Consider the following 16,746-nt stretch of genomic DNA (forward strand, 5'->3'; position numbering starts at 1 on the left):
TTTTTTAAGATTATTTTTAGGTTTCGCATACAACGTTGATGTTTGATACTTTGTTAGAATTCGCTTCCGTTTGAACATAAAAGTATAACACTATCCTACTTTATTTTAGCCCCTAGACAATTATAAGTACAACTCTAAGTTAGTAGTAACTGTTTGTATTGCATTTTATGCCTGCCAACTCAGTAAGTCCGTATTTATACTCCTTGTTTCGTTTTAAAATCTCATCGTTAATGCTTATGGCGTAGGGTTAGCTATCATGTTATAACTCACGAGTAGGACCAATACCCTAGAAGGCTAGAACTAAACACTATCCTATGCTCTGAAATGGTCTTATTTAACCCTAAATTGTAGTTTTGAAGTCATTCATATCTTATGCTAATAAATAATACCAATACCAATACCAATATATAATGGAAAAAAAAAAGACCTTAGAAAGCATAATCAAAATTCTACGCTAGGAGAAATTCTTCATTCTGGACGCTCATGTACAGCCACCAAACGCCTGTGGTGGGACCAAACACGGAAGGGAGCTTTTTTGTATGTGATCAGTTGGGCAAGTCATTTGATCATCCGCCTTCAAGAATTTCTCCTACGCTCCATTTTGAGCCAGGCAACTATTGTTTTACCTTCTTGTGCTACAGATTAAAAAGAAAAGAAATGTGGTGCTAAAGAGTAAATGGAAGCTCCCATTTAAGAGAGCAACATACATGGAATAGATTCACCATCACATGGCATTTTGATCCAATAAATTGCAATGCGAAGAAAACCTTGCACACAGCAATGCATTATTGGACAAAGGATGCCACGCGGTGCTTAACCTGTTGCATTTAAGTTCCTTTCTCCATTTGGAGTTTGAATTGTTTCCCAGGGCAATTGAGGACGCAACCCAATGTTGAGTGAGCGTGGTAAGAACGGAGTCCCAAAATCCATAAAACGATAACCGATTTCCATTGAAAATTTTCATTATATCTGGATACAAAATACAGGTGGAATTTTCCCGATAATTGTCCCCTATTTACTCAAAAGTTCAACACCAGCAGCAATTTCCAAAACACATTTCATTGCATATAAGGCGCAATACGTTTTGGCATAACTAGATTTTGCAAAACAACACAGCATATGAAGCTAATCCAAACACTACACGGTATGCATTCGCCAGAGGATTTTCTCTGAGACATTACGAACCTTTTCGGCTCCTACTGCCAGAACCAGCTGGACTCCTTGCACTGACAGAATCAGCAGGACTAAACATTTCCCTGTGACCAAACGGAGCACTCCCACGGAGTACAGGAGATGAAACTGGACGAGGAGATCCTGAATTTGTCTCAGCTATTCTATGCGTCTCAGTTTCCAAAATCTTCACTTGATCGGTGAGCATTGATAACTGTTTCAGCAAAGGCCATTCATTTATAAATATAGTTTGCATGAGAAAGACAACTACTTCATAATGTCACAAACTAGGGACAAAAAAATCGAAATTTGAGCATGGCCAAGGACCATAGGGATGGAACCCACCATATGGTAAGTCATCACATACGTCCAGTCTTAAAGGAAATGCACTTTGAGTCGTATATGAGTTTGTAACATAAAATAGAAGTTTCAGGTTGAAATTATTAAAGGGATCAAGCTCAAGATGGAATTTCAAATCAATCAAACTCTGTTGAAACTCCATCAAACTTGAGAACACTTTTGAGATTAACAAAGCATCCTTACTATCTACAAATTGCATGGTATTATACCCGAGTTTCATTCTCTCTTAACCGACATTGCAGTGCACTTATGGCAGGACTCAAACTGCATAGGATTTGAAGAAAAGTAAGTACAACACTGAAAACGGTAAAAGACCAGGCATAAACAGCTAATACATAGATGGGAATATAATTCTGACCAATATTCGATTAATTTGCACATGGAAGACTGGTACATTGATGTGTGATGTATGAAAGTAAGAGGATGCACTTTCCCATCCCTAAGCAAAACCAAAGCCAATTAGAATCAACAATGGGTTGATTAGTATAAAGTGATGGAATATCAATGTATCACCTCATATTTTGCAAGATTGCTTGGTTATAAGCCGCTCGCTCCTCTTCATACAGTACTCGTTGCAATTCGGCGAATGACATTAAAGGTGAATCGAGCTTAACAAGAGATGAGGTCGGTAAAACATGAAGAGGAACTTCTTTCCTGGCATACTCAGCACCACTGCAAGCAAAGAAAAAGAGATAATAAAAATTAAAAATTGTCTTTTAGGACCGCAGAATGGAATTGGACATTGTTCATTCAGCAATAAATATAATTGTGGAAGATCTTGTTCTTTGTTTTCATCTACTGCAGGGGCTTAAAAATATAGATCTTAAAATCAAAGAAATGTACAAGAAAATAGAGTGATATACCCAACTGAATGACTCCTCCTAGAGACACCAAAACTCTAGAATTCAAACTATCCACATTAAGGATACAAACAAGTCCATCGGCTCCCAATAAACGTGGAGAAGATTATAGTGCTTTAATGAATCACACTCATTGCATTTCATAAAAGCAACATAAATACACCCAACATTTGTATACCAATTTATTATATTCAAATTGAAATCTCAACTTCAATTTGGAGCATGAAAACATCCAGATGCTAGAACTAGTAATTATTCTTCATATGTAAGTGAGAGGTGTAAGCCGATTACGTAGAAAACAACTCATCAAGCATAAACAATCGGTAGAGATAGAAAAGAATCAGGAATACAGAGGAACAACATTATTCTCGCAGGGACCCCAACAAACAAAACACTTGATCATTCCTCCAGTCAATTGGTTTCTAGATAACAAAGTGGATTTAAAGCAAGAAGCCAGAGACTTGAGAACCACTAAATTCTGGAAATTTACTCGATTCTTTTGAACGACTTTTAGACCACTAAATTCTGGAAATTTACTCAGTTCTTTTGAACGAATTTTAGGAAGCTATAGCAATGCCGCTATGTCTGCTGCCAGACAAAATGTCCACACTTGGAATCTATTCTACAATTAGCAAAGCCAATTACTGTTGTTAAGACACTGATAACATGCTAGGGAATTATACATATTTCATGAATCTTCATCTTGAGTAATGAGAACAGACTTAATCTTCATTTTAATTTGTTTGGGAAGTTTTATGGCGAAAGATCTGAATTCCTGTTACGGTACAACGTTTAAGGGAGCAAATGCACGAGTAGGAATTTGCCCACAGGTTGAACTAAAGGCAAATCACAAGCATTCCCAGCTCCAATTACACAGTTTCGCACAATAACAATAAAGAGGATAACAGGTATCAAGTACAAACTCATGCATACCTCATATCCAAGTTAGAACGGTGCATTGCTTCTTGCATACTCTCTGACATATCCATGGGATCTATATCGCCAATGATGTTGCTTGAAGTGTCAGTCTGGTAGTTTCCTCCAACTCTTCCTGGATGACTTGCATCAGCATTGGCAAAGAAAAGCCCCAGGTCTGAAGACCTCCCCCCACCCTAAGCAAATCAACCATAATTTAGGTATTGCACAAAATGGACCAGCATGTAAATGGTATCTTAGACAAGCAAGTCTGATTTGAGGCACCGACAAAAGCATCAGGGAAGAACCTAAACTCACTACTTATTTTCTTTCTTTATGGTCCTATAATCTCGGGTTCGAGACTTGGGAGCAGCGTCTCCATAAATGGGGGTAAGGCTAGCCGACATTCACCTCTCCCAGACCCTGCGTAAAGCGGGAGCCTTGCGCACTGGGTACGACCCTTTTTTTTTTTATGGTCCTATAATCTAATGGGTCACATGCCTTCTTCCACGACTCATATATGAGATGGCCGCTGAATTTGTTGGAAAGAATAGCTGGAATCATGAATATTATCTGTTACCGGCCAACATGCACTACTTATATTAAGAATGACCTGCTGATCAAAATGAAATGAATTTTGCCACTTAGTCTCATTATTCATATTTCCAGTGCCACGGAAATATGAATAATGACCACAAAGATCATGGGCCATCAGGCACAAAACCGAAGTTTTAAATTTAACGTGAAAGGATAGAAAAAGAGTTTCATTATTCATGACACTTCCGGAGATCAATACAGTATCATGTGTTTATTCAGTGAAACAAGTAGCGAGACTGCAGCTATCATCCCTCATCAACTAACATGTTTTTTCTCTTCCTTTTCTCAATTTTAATAGAATGGATATAAATACCTTTATAGTTCCAGAAGTTCTTGAATCAGCTGTGTCTTGTTCAGGACTCCCTGCTCTAGTTAAAGTGGATCTCACTGGTGCATTTTCTGAGGTACTTAAAGACGATTCAACATCTATAACTGGACTTCTATGTACAGGAGATAAAGATATACGTCTTGACATGTGATGCTGCTTCCCATCCGAGGACTGAAAAGCAATGACTTGGATTCGCCCAACCTGAAAATACCGACTATGAATAAAGAACATATTCACAAGCAAATATATGCATATAAGGTAGCTTCACCACTTTACAAATACCATTTATAATGCAAACCTTGTTTATATCTTCACTAAAGCAGGAAAATATGAGCCCAATAAACCCAGAATCTAGAAGTTGATACATTGCCTGCGTCCGCACGTCTGCACAAAGTAGAACATAGCTGTAATATCGATCTCCAGCAACCGACTATGATAGCATGTCTAACAAATAACCACATCTGATCCAAATGTTAGAAAGAGTGAAACACTTGTTAAGAGATTACTGTTGAGTAATAGCATGACATATAGAGACACATATGTGCATCACACTCATGAGCCACAGATTAAACCATATTTTGACAATATCTAATAGTGGCCATATGGCAATTTATTAGAAACATTAGCTTGCCGCATTGTGTGCAAGGTCAGTCTTCTAATTTCTCTACTTATCTGTTAAGTCTCCTCTATCAACTCACTTCTCTCCCTTGGACCATTATCACCTTCTCTGCATCTTCTTCCTCCTCGAAACTCCATAGAAAGTACTACCAAACTGTTGTTATAACACTACAACCATCCCTCCAATCACATCAAGGGCCCAAAATAATTACAAAGAATAAGTTCAAACTAGCGGTAGACAAATTTGAAACTTCTCCTTATCCTTTTCTTCTTCCATGTCTTCCAGGGATTGTTGGTTTCCAGTTATTCAGATACGTGTTTGGGGACTCTGAGATGGAAAAGGAGGAAGTTGAAGGATGGTTTTCAAATTTGGAAGTCTTTCTTTCTTCAAAAAGTAAACTCTGATGCAACACAGTGATCCTTTTACATCATGAATTATTAGCTGGCATGGCTTCCAACTCCATGTTCCATATATCTGCCCCTGTACTCTTGGTTAAAAAGGGGCAAAATTCCCTGATACCAAAATCAACCCATGACTTTCCAGCCACCTCAAAGTATTGAATAGAACCTATATATCCGGACAGAATGTGTAGACTCATCATGTTTCATACCACTCCCAGAAATGTGATTGGTTATCAAATGAACACGTTTCAGGTTTCTACCAATTCAGTAGCTGTTGATACTTACCCATGCAGTAGCCCAACCTCATGACGAACAAAAGTGAACAAAATGACACAAAGCATGGGTATTTAGATAACACTCACCAACATGAGATGGAAGAACTGTAATATGAGGATGTGAATGGTACCACCCAATCACTCTAGTTGTTCTTCCAGTTGACAGTGTCATTCTGTGGTATAGAGTTAAGTACACAATATCATGAATAAACCTCAAAGATAAAGATAATAAAAGGAAATGCTACATGCAAATACCATGAACACTACAAGTATAAGTAGACATAATACTATAGAATATAAATGTTGAACCAACTGCACATATTTGCAAATTTCCAGCACACATAAAACTAAAGCCCAAGCTCATGCATCTTAGAGTTTTTTCTTATTGCACATCACCATTTAAAGCAAGACAGTAAAAACTATGTTAAACCAAAAATCCTAATACATGGAATGAGTATAGCACAAATCTAACACAACCGTTTATGGTGACTGTATTACACTAGTTTAAAGAAACTAGGGTTTCTGGTCAAGGGGTCCTAGTAATAAAAGTTAAGCATGTCTTTGAATATCTTCCTCCTTCAGCTCATCATTAGTTTAACAGACTGGACTGAAGTTCATTGAGGAAAAATTCACCAAACAAGAAAATTATGCTCATTGTGAAAAGACTATAGTGCTCTCCTTAAACCAGAGCACTTTCATACTTGGTGATCATCAACTGTAATGTTTACTATGAGGATATTGAGGGAAATGGCAGCTATATTTTCTCTTTGTGGGTAGTAATGTAACTAACTTAGAGATCTGAAGGATCTTTTTGTTGTTTTTCATGTGGTAAGTATGTAAATATCAAAAGATACGAATATAAAAAAGCAGGAAAAAAACACTTTAAAACACAAAGGATATTTCGGCCTGGGCTGATGCAGCAGCCAACTGTTCAGGATTAGTCTCCACACGATCCTTCCTCCGATCAGATCGTGTCTGAGGTGATGCTCCCCAAATTAGTGCTGTCACACTGCCATTTACAGAGTTCTGAAATTCCCACCATCATGGGGGGAGAATATAACCATAAGACAGTAGATAAAGATATGATATAAAGGAAATCAAAACAATGAGGAAAAATACAAATTACAAAAAATTCGTTTTATAAATCACAACTGTATTCAGGTTTCCATCTATGTATCACCTTCAGAAAATGGATTCACAAGAAAAAAAAGTGATAAGACCTTCTCATTCTGAGTAGACTGTAAAACATACAATTATTTTTCACAGGGGTATTTGAGATATGCTGAAAAATACTTGTAGAGTCGCACATCATTAGGACAAATACTGGGAGCATTCCACTTAAAACTGGCACATCCAAGAGACCTGTTGTACTTTTATGCACAAACGGAAGCGAATTCTAACAAAGTACCAATATCAACGTCGTAGGTGAAAGCTAAAACAAACAATCTCAAACTAACACAAGAGATTTACGTGGTTCAGCGTAAAGCCTACGTCCACGAGCGAAGCACGACAAGGAATTTCACTAAACAAACTGAGATTACAAAAGAGTATTTAAACTCTCACAACCCAAATCCCACAAATTACAAACCCTAAACCAAACGAGTAGAGAACCCAAAACTAACGAAGAAGATTCTCCCAAATTGCTCTCTAACTCACAAACTCACAAATTGACTCTCACCAAATTGCCACACGAATGAGCCACACTAAATACACTAACCCTAAGGTCCTATTTATAGTGCATAGGACTTAGGTTACAATAAGAATCCTAATAGGAAATAAATCCAAATCCTAATCAAATAGGTAATTAACAAAATCTCTCCACCAAGGAAACTAGCTAAGAAGTCAAAACCAAATCCAAATAGGACACCAAAACCAAATAGGTAACACAAACCTAATTTATTGCATCATCCTAATTTTAAGCCAAAAACCCAACAATCTCCACCTCAGTGAGAAATTAGCACACTTCCAAATTTGGGATACCAAAATACAAATGCAAACGTGCACCAAATTCTTTCGAAACTGATCTCCACCTAGACTCAAAAAATCCAAAAGTCTTCAAAACTTGAAATTTCCTCCAATGCCTTCTCCAACAAATTTCATTATGGAAACTAACAAATATGAAACAAAATCCAAGCAAAAGCTTGAACATACGAACAAAAAGTGCGAATTGCACTCCACCCAAAGAGCTTGAGTACCAAGCTCCACCTCCTCACATAACATTTAAAGGAGTTCAGAACAACGATCTTCTGCAATGTTTGCATTAACACTAGCAAAAGACTTATCAAACGGCTTCTCTTTGCCCTTGAGTTTAGGGCAATCTACTTTCCGAAGACCTTCCTTATAACAATAGCTACAAGTGTTCTTTCCAAGTTTGCCCCTTTCCTTATTCCTTCTTTGAACTACCAAAGCTCCATCTTGTGTGTCAGACACTTTATTCTTTAGCTCTTTAGAATTCAAAGCGACTTTAACATCTTCCAAACTAAGACTTTCTCTACCAAATAGCATGGTATCGACAAAGTGTTCATATGAAGGAGATAAAGAACAGAACAAAGTTATCGCATAATCCTCATCACTAATTTGGTTGTCCACACTTTTCAAATCCATCATAAGTTTATTGAATTCATCAACATGTGTATGAATTGACGTACCTTCATCCATACGAAGAGCATGCAAACTTTTCTTCAAATACAACCATTTAGCAAGGGATTTGGTCATATACACGCTCTCCAATTTTATCCACAACTCCGGTGCAGATTTGATGCTACCAACTTCACGCAAGACTTCATTCGATAAAGTCAGCAGGATTGCTCAAGTGCCCGCTCCATAACGTCTTCTTTTTCTTCATCAGTCCACGAATTCGGCAAAGCCTTCACACCCTTTAGCGTTTTCAAAAGCCCTTGTTGAACTAACAAAGCACGCATCTTCAATTGCCAAATACCAAAGTCATTGCAATCGAACTTTTCAATATCAACTTTCACCGATGACACAGAAGGCTTCATAGTGACTGCCAAGCAAAGCCCAAGCCGAAAACCTGGCTCTGATACCACTTGTTGCACTTTTACGCGCAAACGGAAGCAAATTCTAACAAAATACCAATATCATCGTCGTAGGTGAGAGCTAAAACAAACAATCTCAAACTAATACAAGAGATTTACGTGGTTCGGCGTACAGCCTATGTCCACGAGCGAAGCACGACAAGGAATTTCACTAAACAAACTAAGATTACAAAAGAGTGTTTAAACTCTCACAACCCAAATCCCACAAATTACAAACCCTAAACCAAACGAGCAGAGAACCCAAAACAAACGGAGAAGATTCTCCCAAATTGCTCTCTAACTCACAAACTCACAAATTGACTCTCACCAAATTGCCACACGAATGAGCAGGTCCTATTTATAGTGCATAGGACTTAGGTTACAATAAGAATCCTAATAGGAAATACATCCAAATCCTAATCAAATAGGTAATTAACAAAATCTCTCCACCAAGGAAACTAACTAAGAAGTCAAAACCAAACCCAAATAGGACACCAAAACCAAATAGGTAACACAAACCTAATTTATTGCATCATCCTAATTTTGAGCCAAAAACCCAACAAAACCAACATAACAGGTGATACAAGAAACTGCCACGGCTTCATAACTAGAATCCTAGTATGGAACATCAGACACAAGCCTTGGGTCCGGCTAGAGAGAATAGCATTACAATAGAATTTCAACGGAAGGGATCTTAGAGTACACATCAAATCAAAGATTCAGCGGACTGTGGAAACATATTGACATAACCATTGATTTATATAACTCTTTCTCAATTAGATATTAGAAATCGGCAACCAGATAGTATGGTGGCTGTGAAACCTGTACTGGATGACTGACTCAACTAACCTAATGCAAAAGAACGCCTTATCTAACAATTCACAGTGAGTCTCTAACTCCCGAGGAGAACCTAATACTCATTATGTGCAGGAACAAATAGATGAGTTAGCCTGCTGATTTGGTAAAAAATCAGGATGAGGCTTCCTTTATTGTCAGTATGAATGTTCTAATGTTAGTCATATGACCTAAAGAAGCTTTCCCATTTAATTTTATAATGCACCTAAGATTTCAAAATTTACTTCACTTAACAAGCTGGTAGCTGAATGAGAATAAATGAATAGCAGTCATTCGAAATGCAAACATAACAACTCCGAGAAACCATAGTAGTTTAAAACAATTTCTAGTATCTCAAACAAACCGCAAGGACAAATTCTGTACTCAGTTCCCAGATTAAACTTGCTGAAGTACCGTCAACTGTGCGAAAAGAAAAAAAAAAACCCCCAAGAACTCATCTAGTTGAAAGAAACCGAAAGCAATGACTACTATGACTTAATGCAATCCAAATTAGAAATCGAAATGGACCCAGAATTCCCTAAAATAAAAAGAACTAATCTTTCTAAACTACATTGTAACCATCTACCAAATCCCAGTAGTCCAATTTTACACAATCCTAGAAAATAAAACCCAATAAATTACCTAATTTTGGAGAAACCCCATTTCAGAAAACAACCCAAAACGCACAACTTTGCAAACAATTCCAACCCCAAATTCATTCCAAGCATCAAACCCATGAAGCAATTTTAATTTTGAACACCCACAAAAAAGAGAAGAATTCAGCAAACGGTAAAGAAAACCTAACATGCGCATAACAGAAATGGAAGAAGCTGAAGAAATTGGAAGACGAAAATGGCAGAGAGTGTAACCTCGATGTCACCAAGCAGGAGGCCCATGATCTCCTCCGTCTCGGTGGACAATGCGTGTGTAAGGCACGTCAGCCAGACGTCCTCCGACATTTTTACAGACCTTAAAGACATTCTTTCTCTCTCTCTTCCTCTCACAAAAAATTGAGTCTCTCTCTCTTTCTCTCTCTACTTGAAGGCTCGGAAGAAGAAGTGGAAGAGCAAGATACTGAGTCCTGAGTATTTTGGAGGCTGCAAAAAGGCAACGGGCAGTGACGAGTTGAACCCTTTTGTCTCCCTCCCCTCCCTCTCTGTTAAAACAGTGGAAGATCTCTGGCTCTTTCTTGGGCGGTGTTCCTGTACGGTACGTTCTAAGTGTTTATTGTGGTACACATGAATCTGACGCCGTGGAGCCGGCTGTCTTACACAAGTTTTACCTGCTCCTTGTGTCAGAAAAATAACGGAACGGATCCTGTTTTCCAGGAATTCTAGGGTCTCGTAGTTGTGATCATTCATCATGTGCTTGGTTTTCTTAACTACTATTTATATTTAATTTTAAATTTTAAATTTTAAAATAATTTTAGATCGTAAGATGTACAATGAACAGTAATGATCATATGATCCTTAGGATCCCTAAGAAAAGGATCCGGCGAGGATCCCTAAGAAAAGGATCCGGCGAGGATCCTTTTCGGATCCTTTTCCGAAAAATAACACATCAACGTTGTCATGCACTACACTCTCTAGGTTTTCTAGGTTTTCATGTGTCCTTGATTATAGTTAATTGTTGTAGAAAAATTAGCTATAAGAGAATTTAAAGTTGGGAAATGTTTAAGGAGATTTTCTCAAAAGTAGAACTTTTTATGGGCTCTCCGTGTCACGGCCCGTCCCGAAATATTATATCTTTAGGCGTGAATTGTCAAATATGCCCTTGGACGTTAAAGTGTGTTGTGTGTATTGTGTGTTTAAGTTTTGGATCCATCCATTATTTTCCCAAGTTTTTAGAACTAAGGGAACTAAAAAGGACTTAGTTTTGTTGGTTTGTGACCAACTAGGACCACACACACACAAACACCCATACCCTTTCTCTCTTTCTCCCATTGACTCTCTCTCTCTCGGATTTTTCAATTTTTTCGTACAAGTGTATGGACAAACCTTGGACCAAACCATTTCTTCACGGATCGAGGTTGTGGGGACCATTTTCAAGTTCCTTAGGCCATCTCCAACCGAAGGGTCCAGAGGGCCAGAGGGCCGAAAATAGCCCTAAAACCGTCTCCAACCGAGGGCTAGGCCAGAGGGCTCGGGAATCTGGGAGGGCCCCACGGGATCGGAGAGGGCTGGAAGGCTGGAAGGCTGGCTGCTTTCGGCCAGCCAGCCAGCCCCGGGCTGGCTATTTTTTTTTTAATGTTTCTTATTTCTGTCGGTTATAACCGACAGAAATAATATAATATATATTATTTCTGTCGGTTACAACTGACAGAAATAACATTTTGAATTCAAACTTCCAACGGCTAGCGCCACTAGCCGTTGTAAATCCTTTTTCTTTTTTTTATGAATTTAAACCTTTTTTTTTTATGAATTTAAACCTTTTTTCTTTCTTTTTTTTTCTATAACTTCCTATAACTTCTATTTTACAAAATTTGTTTCAATTTTTTTTTAATTCTATTCTTTTCCTATAACTTATATTTTACAAAATTTGGTTCATATGTTTTTCATATAACTTCTATTTTACAAAATTTGTTTCATATTTTTTTTTTAAATTCCATTTTTTCCTATAACTTCTATTTCACAAAATTTGTTTCATATTTTTTTTAAATTCTAATTTTTTCCTATAACTTCCTAAGCCATTATACAACATTAAATTAAATTAAGTAACATGAAACAACATTAAACAATATGAAACAACATTAAATAACATTAACCGACATAAAAATTATACAACACTAACCAACATGATTTTTAAATAAAATTAAGTTGTAGTTTTTAAATAATAAATTATGTTTGGCCCTATGGCCCTTTGGCCCTCGGTTGGAGACGGTTTTTTTTTACAGGGCTAAAACGAGCCCTCTGGCCCTCTGGCCCTCGGTTGGAGACGGAGGCAAATATGGCCCTGTACTGTTCATTAAAATATTAATATCTTGGAGAATCTTGGAGGGCCAGAGGGCTAAAACGAGCCCTCTGGCCAGCCATCGGTTGGAGATGGCCTTACAAGCCCAAGAACCCATTGATACTATTATTTGGACGTGAAACCTCGAAAAACTCGAGAAACCATAACCTTCGATTCGAGATACTGTTCATGCACACGTAAATGTGTAGTTTTCTGAGAGTTTTGAAGTATAGGAAGCTTTAGATCGTCTTCTCGAAGCTCGGATAAGAAAAATGAAGTGATTTGGACAACGGGAAGCTCAGGAATAGCAAGTTGCAAGTTTAGCCGGATTATCAAGGGATTTTCTGGCGAGTTCCATCGGTTTTAGGACTTTTGAAAGGTAAGGTTTTGTTCTACTTGTCTTAAGCTTCATTTTAGTATGAAATTTGTGAAATTTGGTTGAAAAATGAAGAAGTTATGAAGGTTTTTCGAATTTCTAGTTTCCGGCGATCGGTGATTCGCTGGAGAAGAAAGGAGAATATTCTGTCAATATTGATGGAATATTCCTAACAGCAGTTGATGGAGAAGAAAAAGAACGGAGAACAAAGAAGAAAGGAAGGAAATCAATAAAAAAAATCAATATATATAATTTGTAAAACAATGGCATACCTGTAATAACAAAAACCTAATAGGGGCAAAAAAAGAAACACATTGTGCTTATGAACAGTATTTTAGTTATATTTGAGTTTTAGTATATATTGAATTTGAGCACCTGGGATTACACCTGACTCAACTGTGAAATGGTATGTGGAAGACCATTTCGAACATGATCCAAATTTAATGGGACCAGTGGCTGGAGTTCTCGTTGGATTCACGATCTTCTTTGCCTTCATGTTTGCATACTGTATTAGGATATTCAACTTCCAAGTTAAAGGAATTCTTTGCATACCGTATAATTGTTATATGTGTGTGTTACCGAAAGTGAGAAGCAAATATACGTGTTATATATATATATATATATATGTGTGTGTGTGTGTGTGTGTGTGTGTGTGTGTGTGTGTGTATGTGTGTGTGCGCGCGCGTTTTACGTATCGAAACCGAACCAATCAATTTCGATTCGGTTTGAATTTTTCTATTGGATTTTCAGTTCTTTTTTTTTTCGATTTTTTAATCTACCGCTAGTCTCAGTCAAGATTACCAAATCAATATCACTTATTTTGTTCTGAAGTGGAACTATCTGAAATCATATTGGAAAGAATTAGAGTGAAACTATCAAAATAGGATTGTTCGAGCTAATCGATGATGATTGTTTGTAATATTGTTTTATATTTCTTATATATATATATATCTAAAAATTAATGAAAACAAAAACCAAATCAATTAATGAAACTAAACATATATATATATATATATATATATGAACTAACCAACACATGCTCAAATTAGGAACTGAATCCTCTCCTCAGCTAAGGATGAGGATCCTCATGAACAGCCCATCCAAGCCGTTTAAACTTGATCCAACGACTGCAATAATTATAACTTTTAGAGGGATCCCCTGTTTGGAGTCGTTGGATCAAATTTCAATGGTCCATATGGGCTGCTCAGGAGGATCCCCATCTTGAGCTCAAGAGAGGATCCAGTCGTCACATCCCTACCTGGGCCCCCACCACATCTCAGGCTCGACTTCGTCGTAGCACGATATTGTCCGCTTTGGGCCCCGACCACATCCTCATGGTTTTGTTTATAGGAACTCACACAATAACTTCCCAGTGGGTCACCTATCCTGGGATTGCTTTTGTGCGAACTTGCTTAACTTCGGAGTTCTAATGGAACCCGAAGCCAGTGAGTTCCCAAAAGGCCTCGTGCTAGGTAAAGATGGAAATATACATATAAGGCTTAGAGGATCCACTTCCTGGGCAATGTGGGATGTTACAATCCACCCCCTTAGGGGCCCGACCTCCTCGTCGGCACACTTTCGGCCAGGGATTGGCTCTGATACCAAATTGTCACATCCCAGCCCAGCCCCCCACTATATCCCAGGCTCGACTCCGTTGTAGCATGATATTGTCCACTTTGGGCCCCGACCACGCCCTCACTGTTTTGTTTCTGGGAACTCACACGAGAACTTCCCAATAAGTCACCCATCCTGGGATTGCTCTCGTGCGAACTTGCTTAACTTTGGAGTTCCGATGGAACCCAAAGCCAATGAATTCCTAAAAGGCCTCGTGCTAGGTAGAGATGGGAATATACATATAAGGCTTAAAGGATCCACTCCCCTGGGCAATGTGGGATGTTACACCAGTTCCCTCAAATTAATCTAAAAAAATTGCATCCCAATAATCATAGTGTTAACTTAATTTGGGAATTGGACAATAAGCGGTGGTGGAGAGAGGTGGAGAAGGTGGTGATGGCCTGTTGGGGATACCTAGGGGTAAGTGTAAGTGAATAGTTAAGATTTGGGAAGGGGTGTGCTATCTACACTCCCCAAATTACTTCTCACACACCCTTGTTAATTTCTATCTGTTGATCTTCTTCAATTCATCTGATCTGACGGTTGAAAATTATAAGGGTGTGTGAGAAGTAAAATTGGGTGTGTGGATATCACACCCCATTTGGGAATTAAGGGGATGTAAAGAAAAATTGGGAATTGGGGATATTGGGTCTCGGGTGGAGGAAAGAGGGACTTTTTTTGTTTAATTAAAGGAGAGGCAAACAGAGCTTAATAAGTGTTTGTATTTAGTTAATTCTGGAATCATGCTTTTTTAGAGCTACAGTAAGATTGATCTGAATACAAATACCATAGATGTCTGGTCATAGACTCACTAACTCCTGGTGGAGCTGGATCAGAAAAAGCAACGGTGAAGGGTGCCACCATCATCCTGTTCCAAAGTAATAGGCAGAGTCCTAGCATTTCCACTAGAGGACCATGCTTGTCCCGCAAGATATGCAATCTGATCCAGATATGGACACAATCAAATCCTTTAAGTCTTGGGGTTCCTACGATTTAGGAATTAGCGTGCACCGCAAATAATCATAACTCCTAAGAGGGTACAATATCTACTTCTAGATATCCTTTAGGATTCAAAACTAGGATCCATCCTAAAAAGGTCTTTCTCCACACAGTATAAATACACTATTCCAGAGATTTCTTCTCGTGTTGGAAATTTGCTATGCTCGTTAGAGCAGTTGTATTGTTGTCAGAATTACTGGCTCCATCATAATAGTTAATAATAGCTTGTCGTCTCGGCATGTGCTCTGAAAATAGTTGATAATAGCTTGAACGTCTAGGCATGCGGTCCTGAAACACCCTTGTAGGTCATAATCGGCGTGATGTCGAAGCTTCTATCTTTATTGTCACTATGATACATTTCTTTCATCATTTGTCATGTCGGAGCCTGTTGGTAACTAACAACAATGCGGTGGTCAAATCTGCTAATCTTCAATTGACACAACCTAGCAGCTGTATGTATTCGGATCAGGCTTCGCATGATGCATAATCTTGATCTTCAGCCTCTAGTGAGGCCTATAATAATAAGGCCTTTGACTTGAATGTGCGCTGCCATCCTTTCGAGTTTATCTTGGAAACTTGTTACAAGAAGCTTTTTCTTTCCTTTCACCATTACGCGGGACACCGCACAAGACCTCATCTCTTCATTGAAATAGAGGCCTTCGCTGCACCACTATATCTTGTCTTATACCATAGTTGTTGTCGCATGAACCGCAAATTAAGGATGCAGTTGATTTTTCCTTCTTGCGGTTGATAGTGTGTAATAGCAAACGAAAGTCGATGACTCCCGAATGTTGTGGGCCATTGATTTTTCCTACAATCAAAATAATGACCAGCAGAGATTAAGACGACTTCTTTCGATGACTCCTGGATGTTGTGGGCCATTGATTTTTTAGGCTGATTGCGTTGCCCTCAGTGTATTGTCATTTATCTATACTTTTGACAGCATTAGGAAGACTTCTGGTACTATAAAGGCCTTATGATCTTTCAATCAGTCATGAAACATTGTTGCCTTCGCTTTTGTTATTGCTTACGGTAAAGTGATCTGGTCATGAGGTTTTCATTGTTGGAATCAGATTCGTGCACATTCACAAACACAGCTAGCCCATGATCTCCGATGAGAGGAGAATGAAGTTAATTGGGGAGTGTGGTTGAATCCGAATAGGGCTGCCTACATATCTTTAGAAGGAGGATCAAACCACAGGTGTAGTTCTAAGAAAGAATGGCATGAACCATCCTTGACGAATAGCCTATGGCGGGGTGTTAAAGAGATGAGTTCTCCATGGATGTGTCTTCATGTAGACAGCGGAGTTCGGACTATATTAGGCATAGAGAGAATGTGTGTGTCGTCTTGAGAGAGTCTGAGAGAGAGTCGATGTAGATGTCCTCCTTCGATAAATACCATGGCTAGTGTATT

The 16,746-nt window shown here is 38.3% G+C and overlaps 1 protein-coding gene across 2 annotated transcripts; it reads right to left on the minus strand.

The window, feature by feature from the left end:
* Window positions 1-925: 925 nt before the first annotated feature.
* On the minus strand, window positions 926-10,624 carry LOC126583159 (uncharacterized). 2 transcript variants are annotated; one of them, XM_050247461.1, is made up of 10 exons: window positions 10,264-10,624; window positions 6,425-6,551; window positions 5,613-5,699; window positions 4,529-4,614; window positions 4,216-4,431; window positions 3,324-3,502; window positions 2,044-2,202; window positions 1,889-1,969; window positions 1,740-1,794; window positions 926-1,384 (listed from the first exon to the last, which is right to left on the minus strand). In XM_050247461.1, the coding sequence occupies exons 1-10, from the start codon at window positions 10,372-10,374 to the stop codon at window positions 1,178-1,180; spliced, it is 1,308 nt and encodes a 435-aa protein (XP_050103418.1). In that variant the 5' UTR covers window positions 10,375-10,624; the 3' UTR covers window positions 926-1,177. The 2 variants fall into 2 exon arrangements, with proteins under 2 accessions (XP_050103418.1, XP_050103419.1); XM_050247462.1 differs by lacking the exon at window positions 10,264-10,624 and adding an exon at window positions 8,174-8,741.
* Window positions 10,625-16,746: the final 6,122 nt, after the last annotated feature.

Source organism: Malus sylvestris, chromosome 9 (genome assembly GCF_916048215.2).
Source record: "Malus sylvestris chromosome 9, drMalSylv7.2, whole genome shotgun sequence".
In the NCBI taxonomy this organism is placed as follows: Eukaryota; Viridiplantae; Streptophyta; class Magnoliopsida; order Rosales; family Rosaceae; genus Malus; species Malus sylvestris.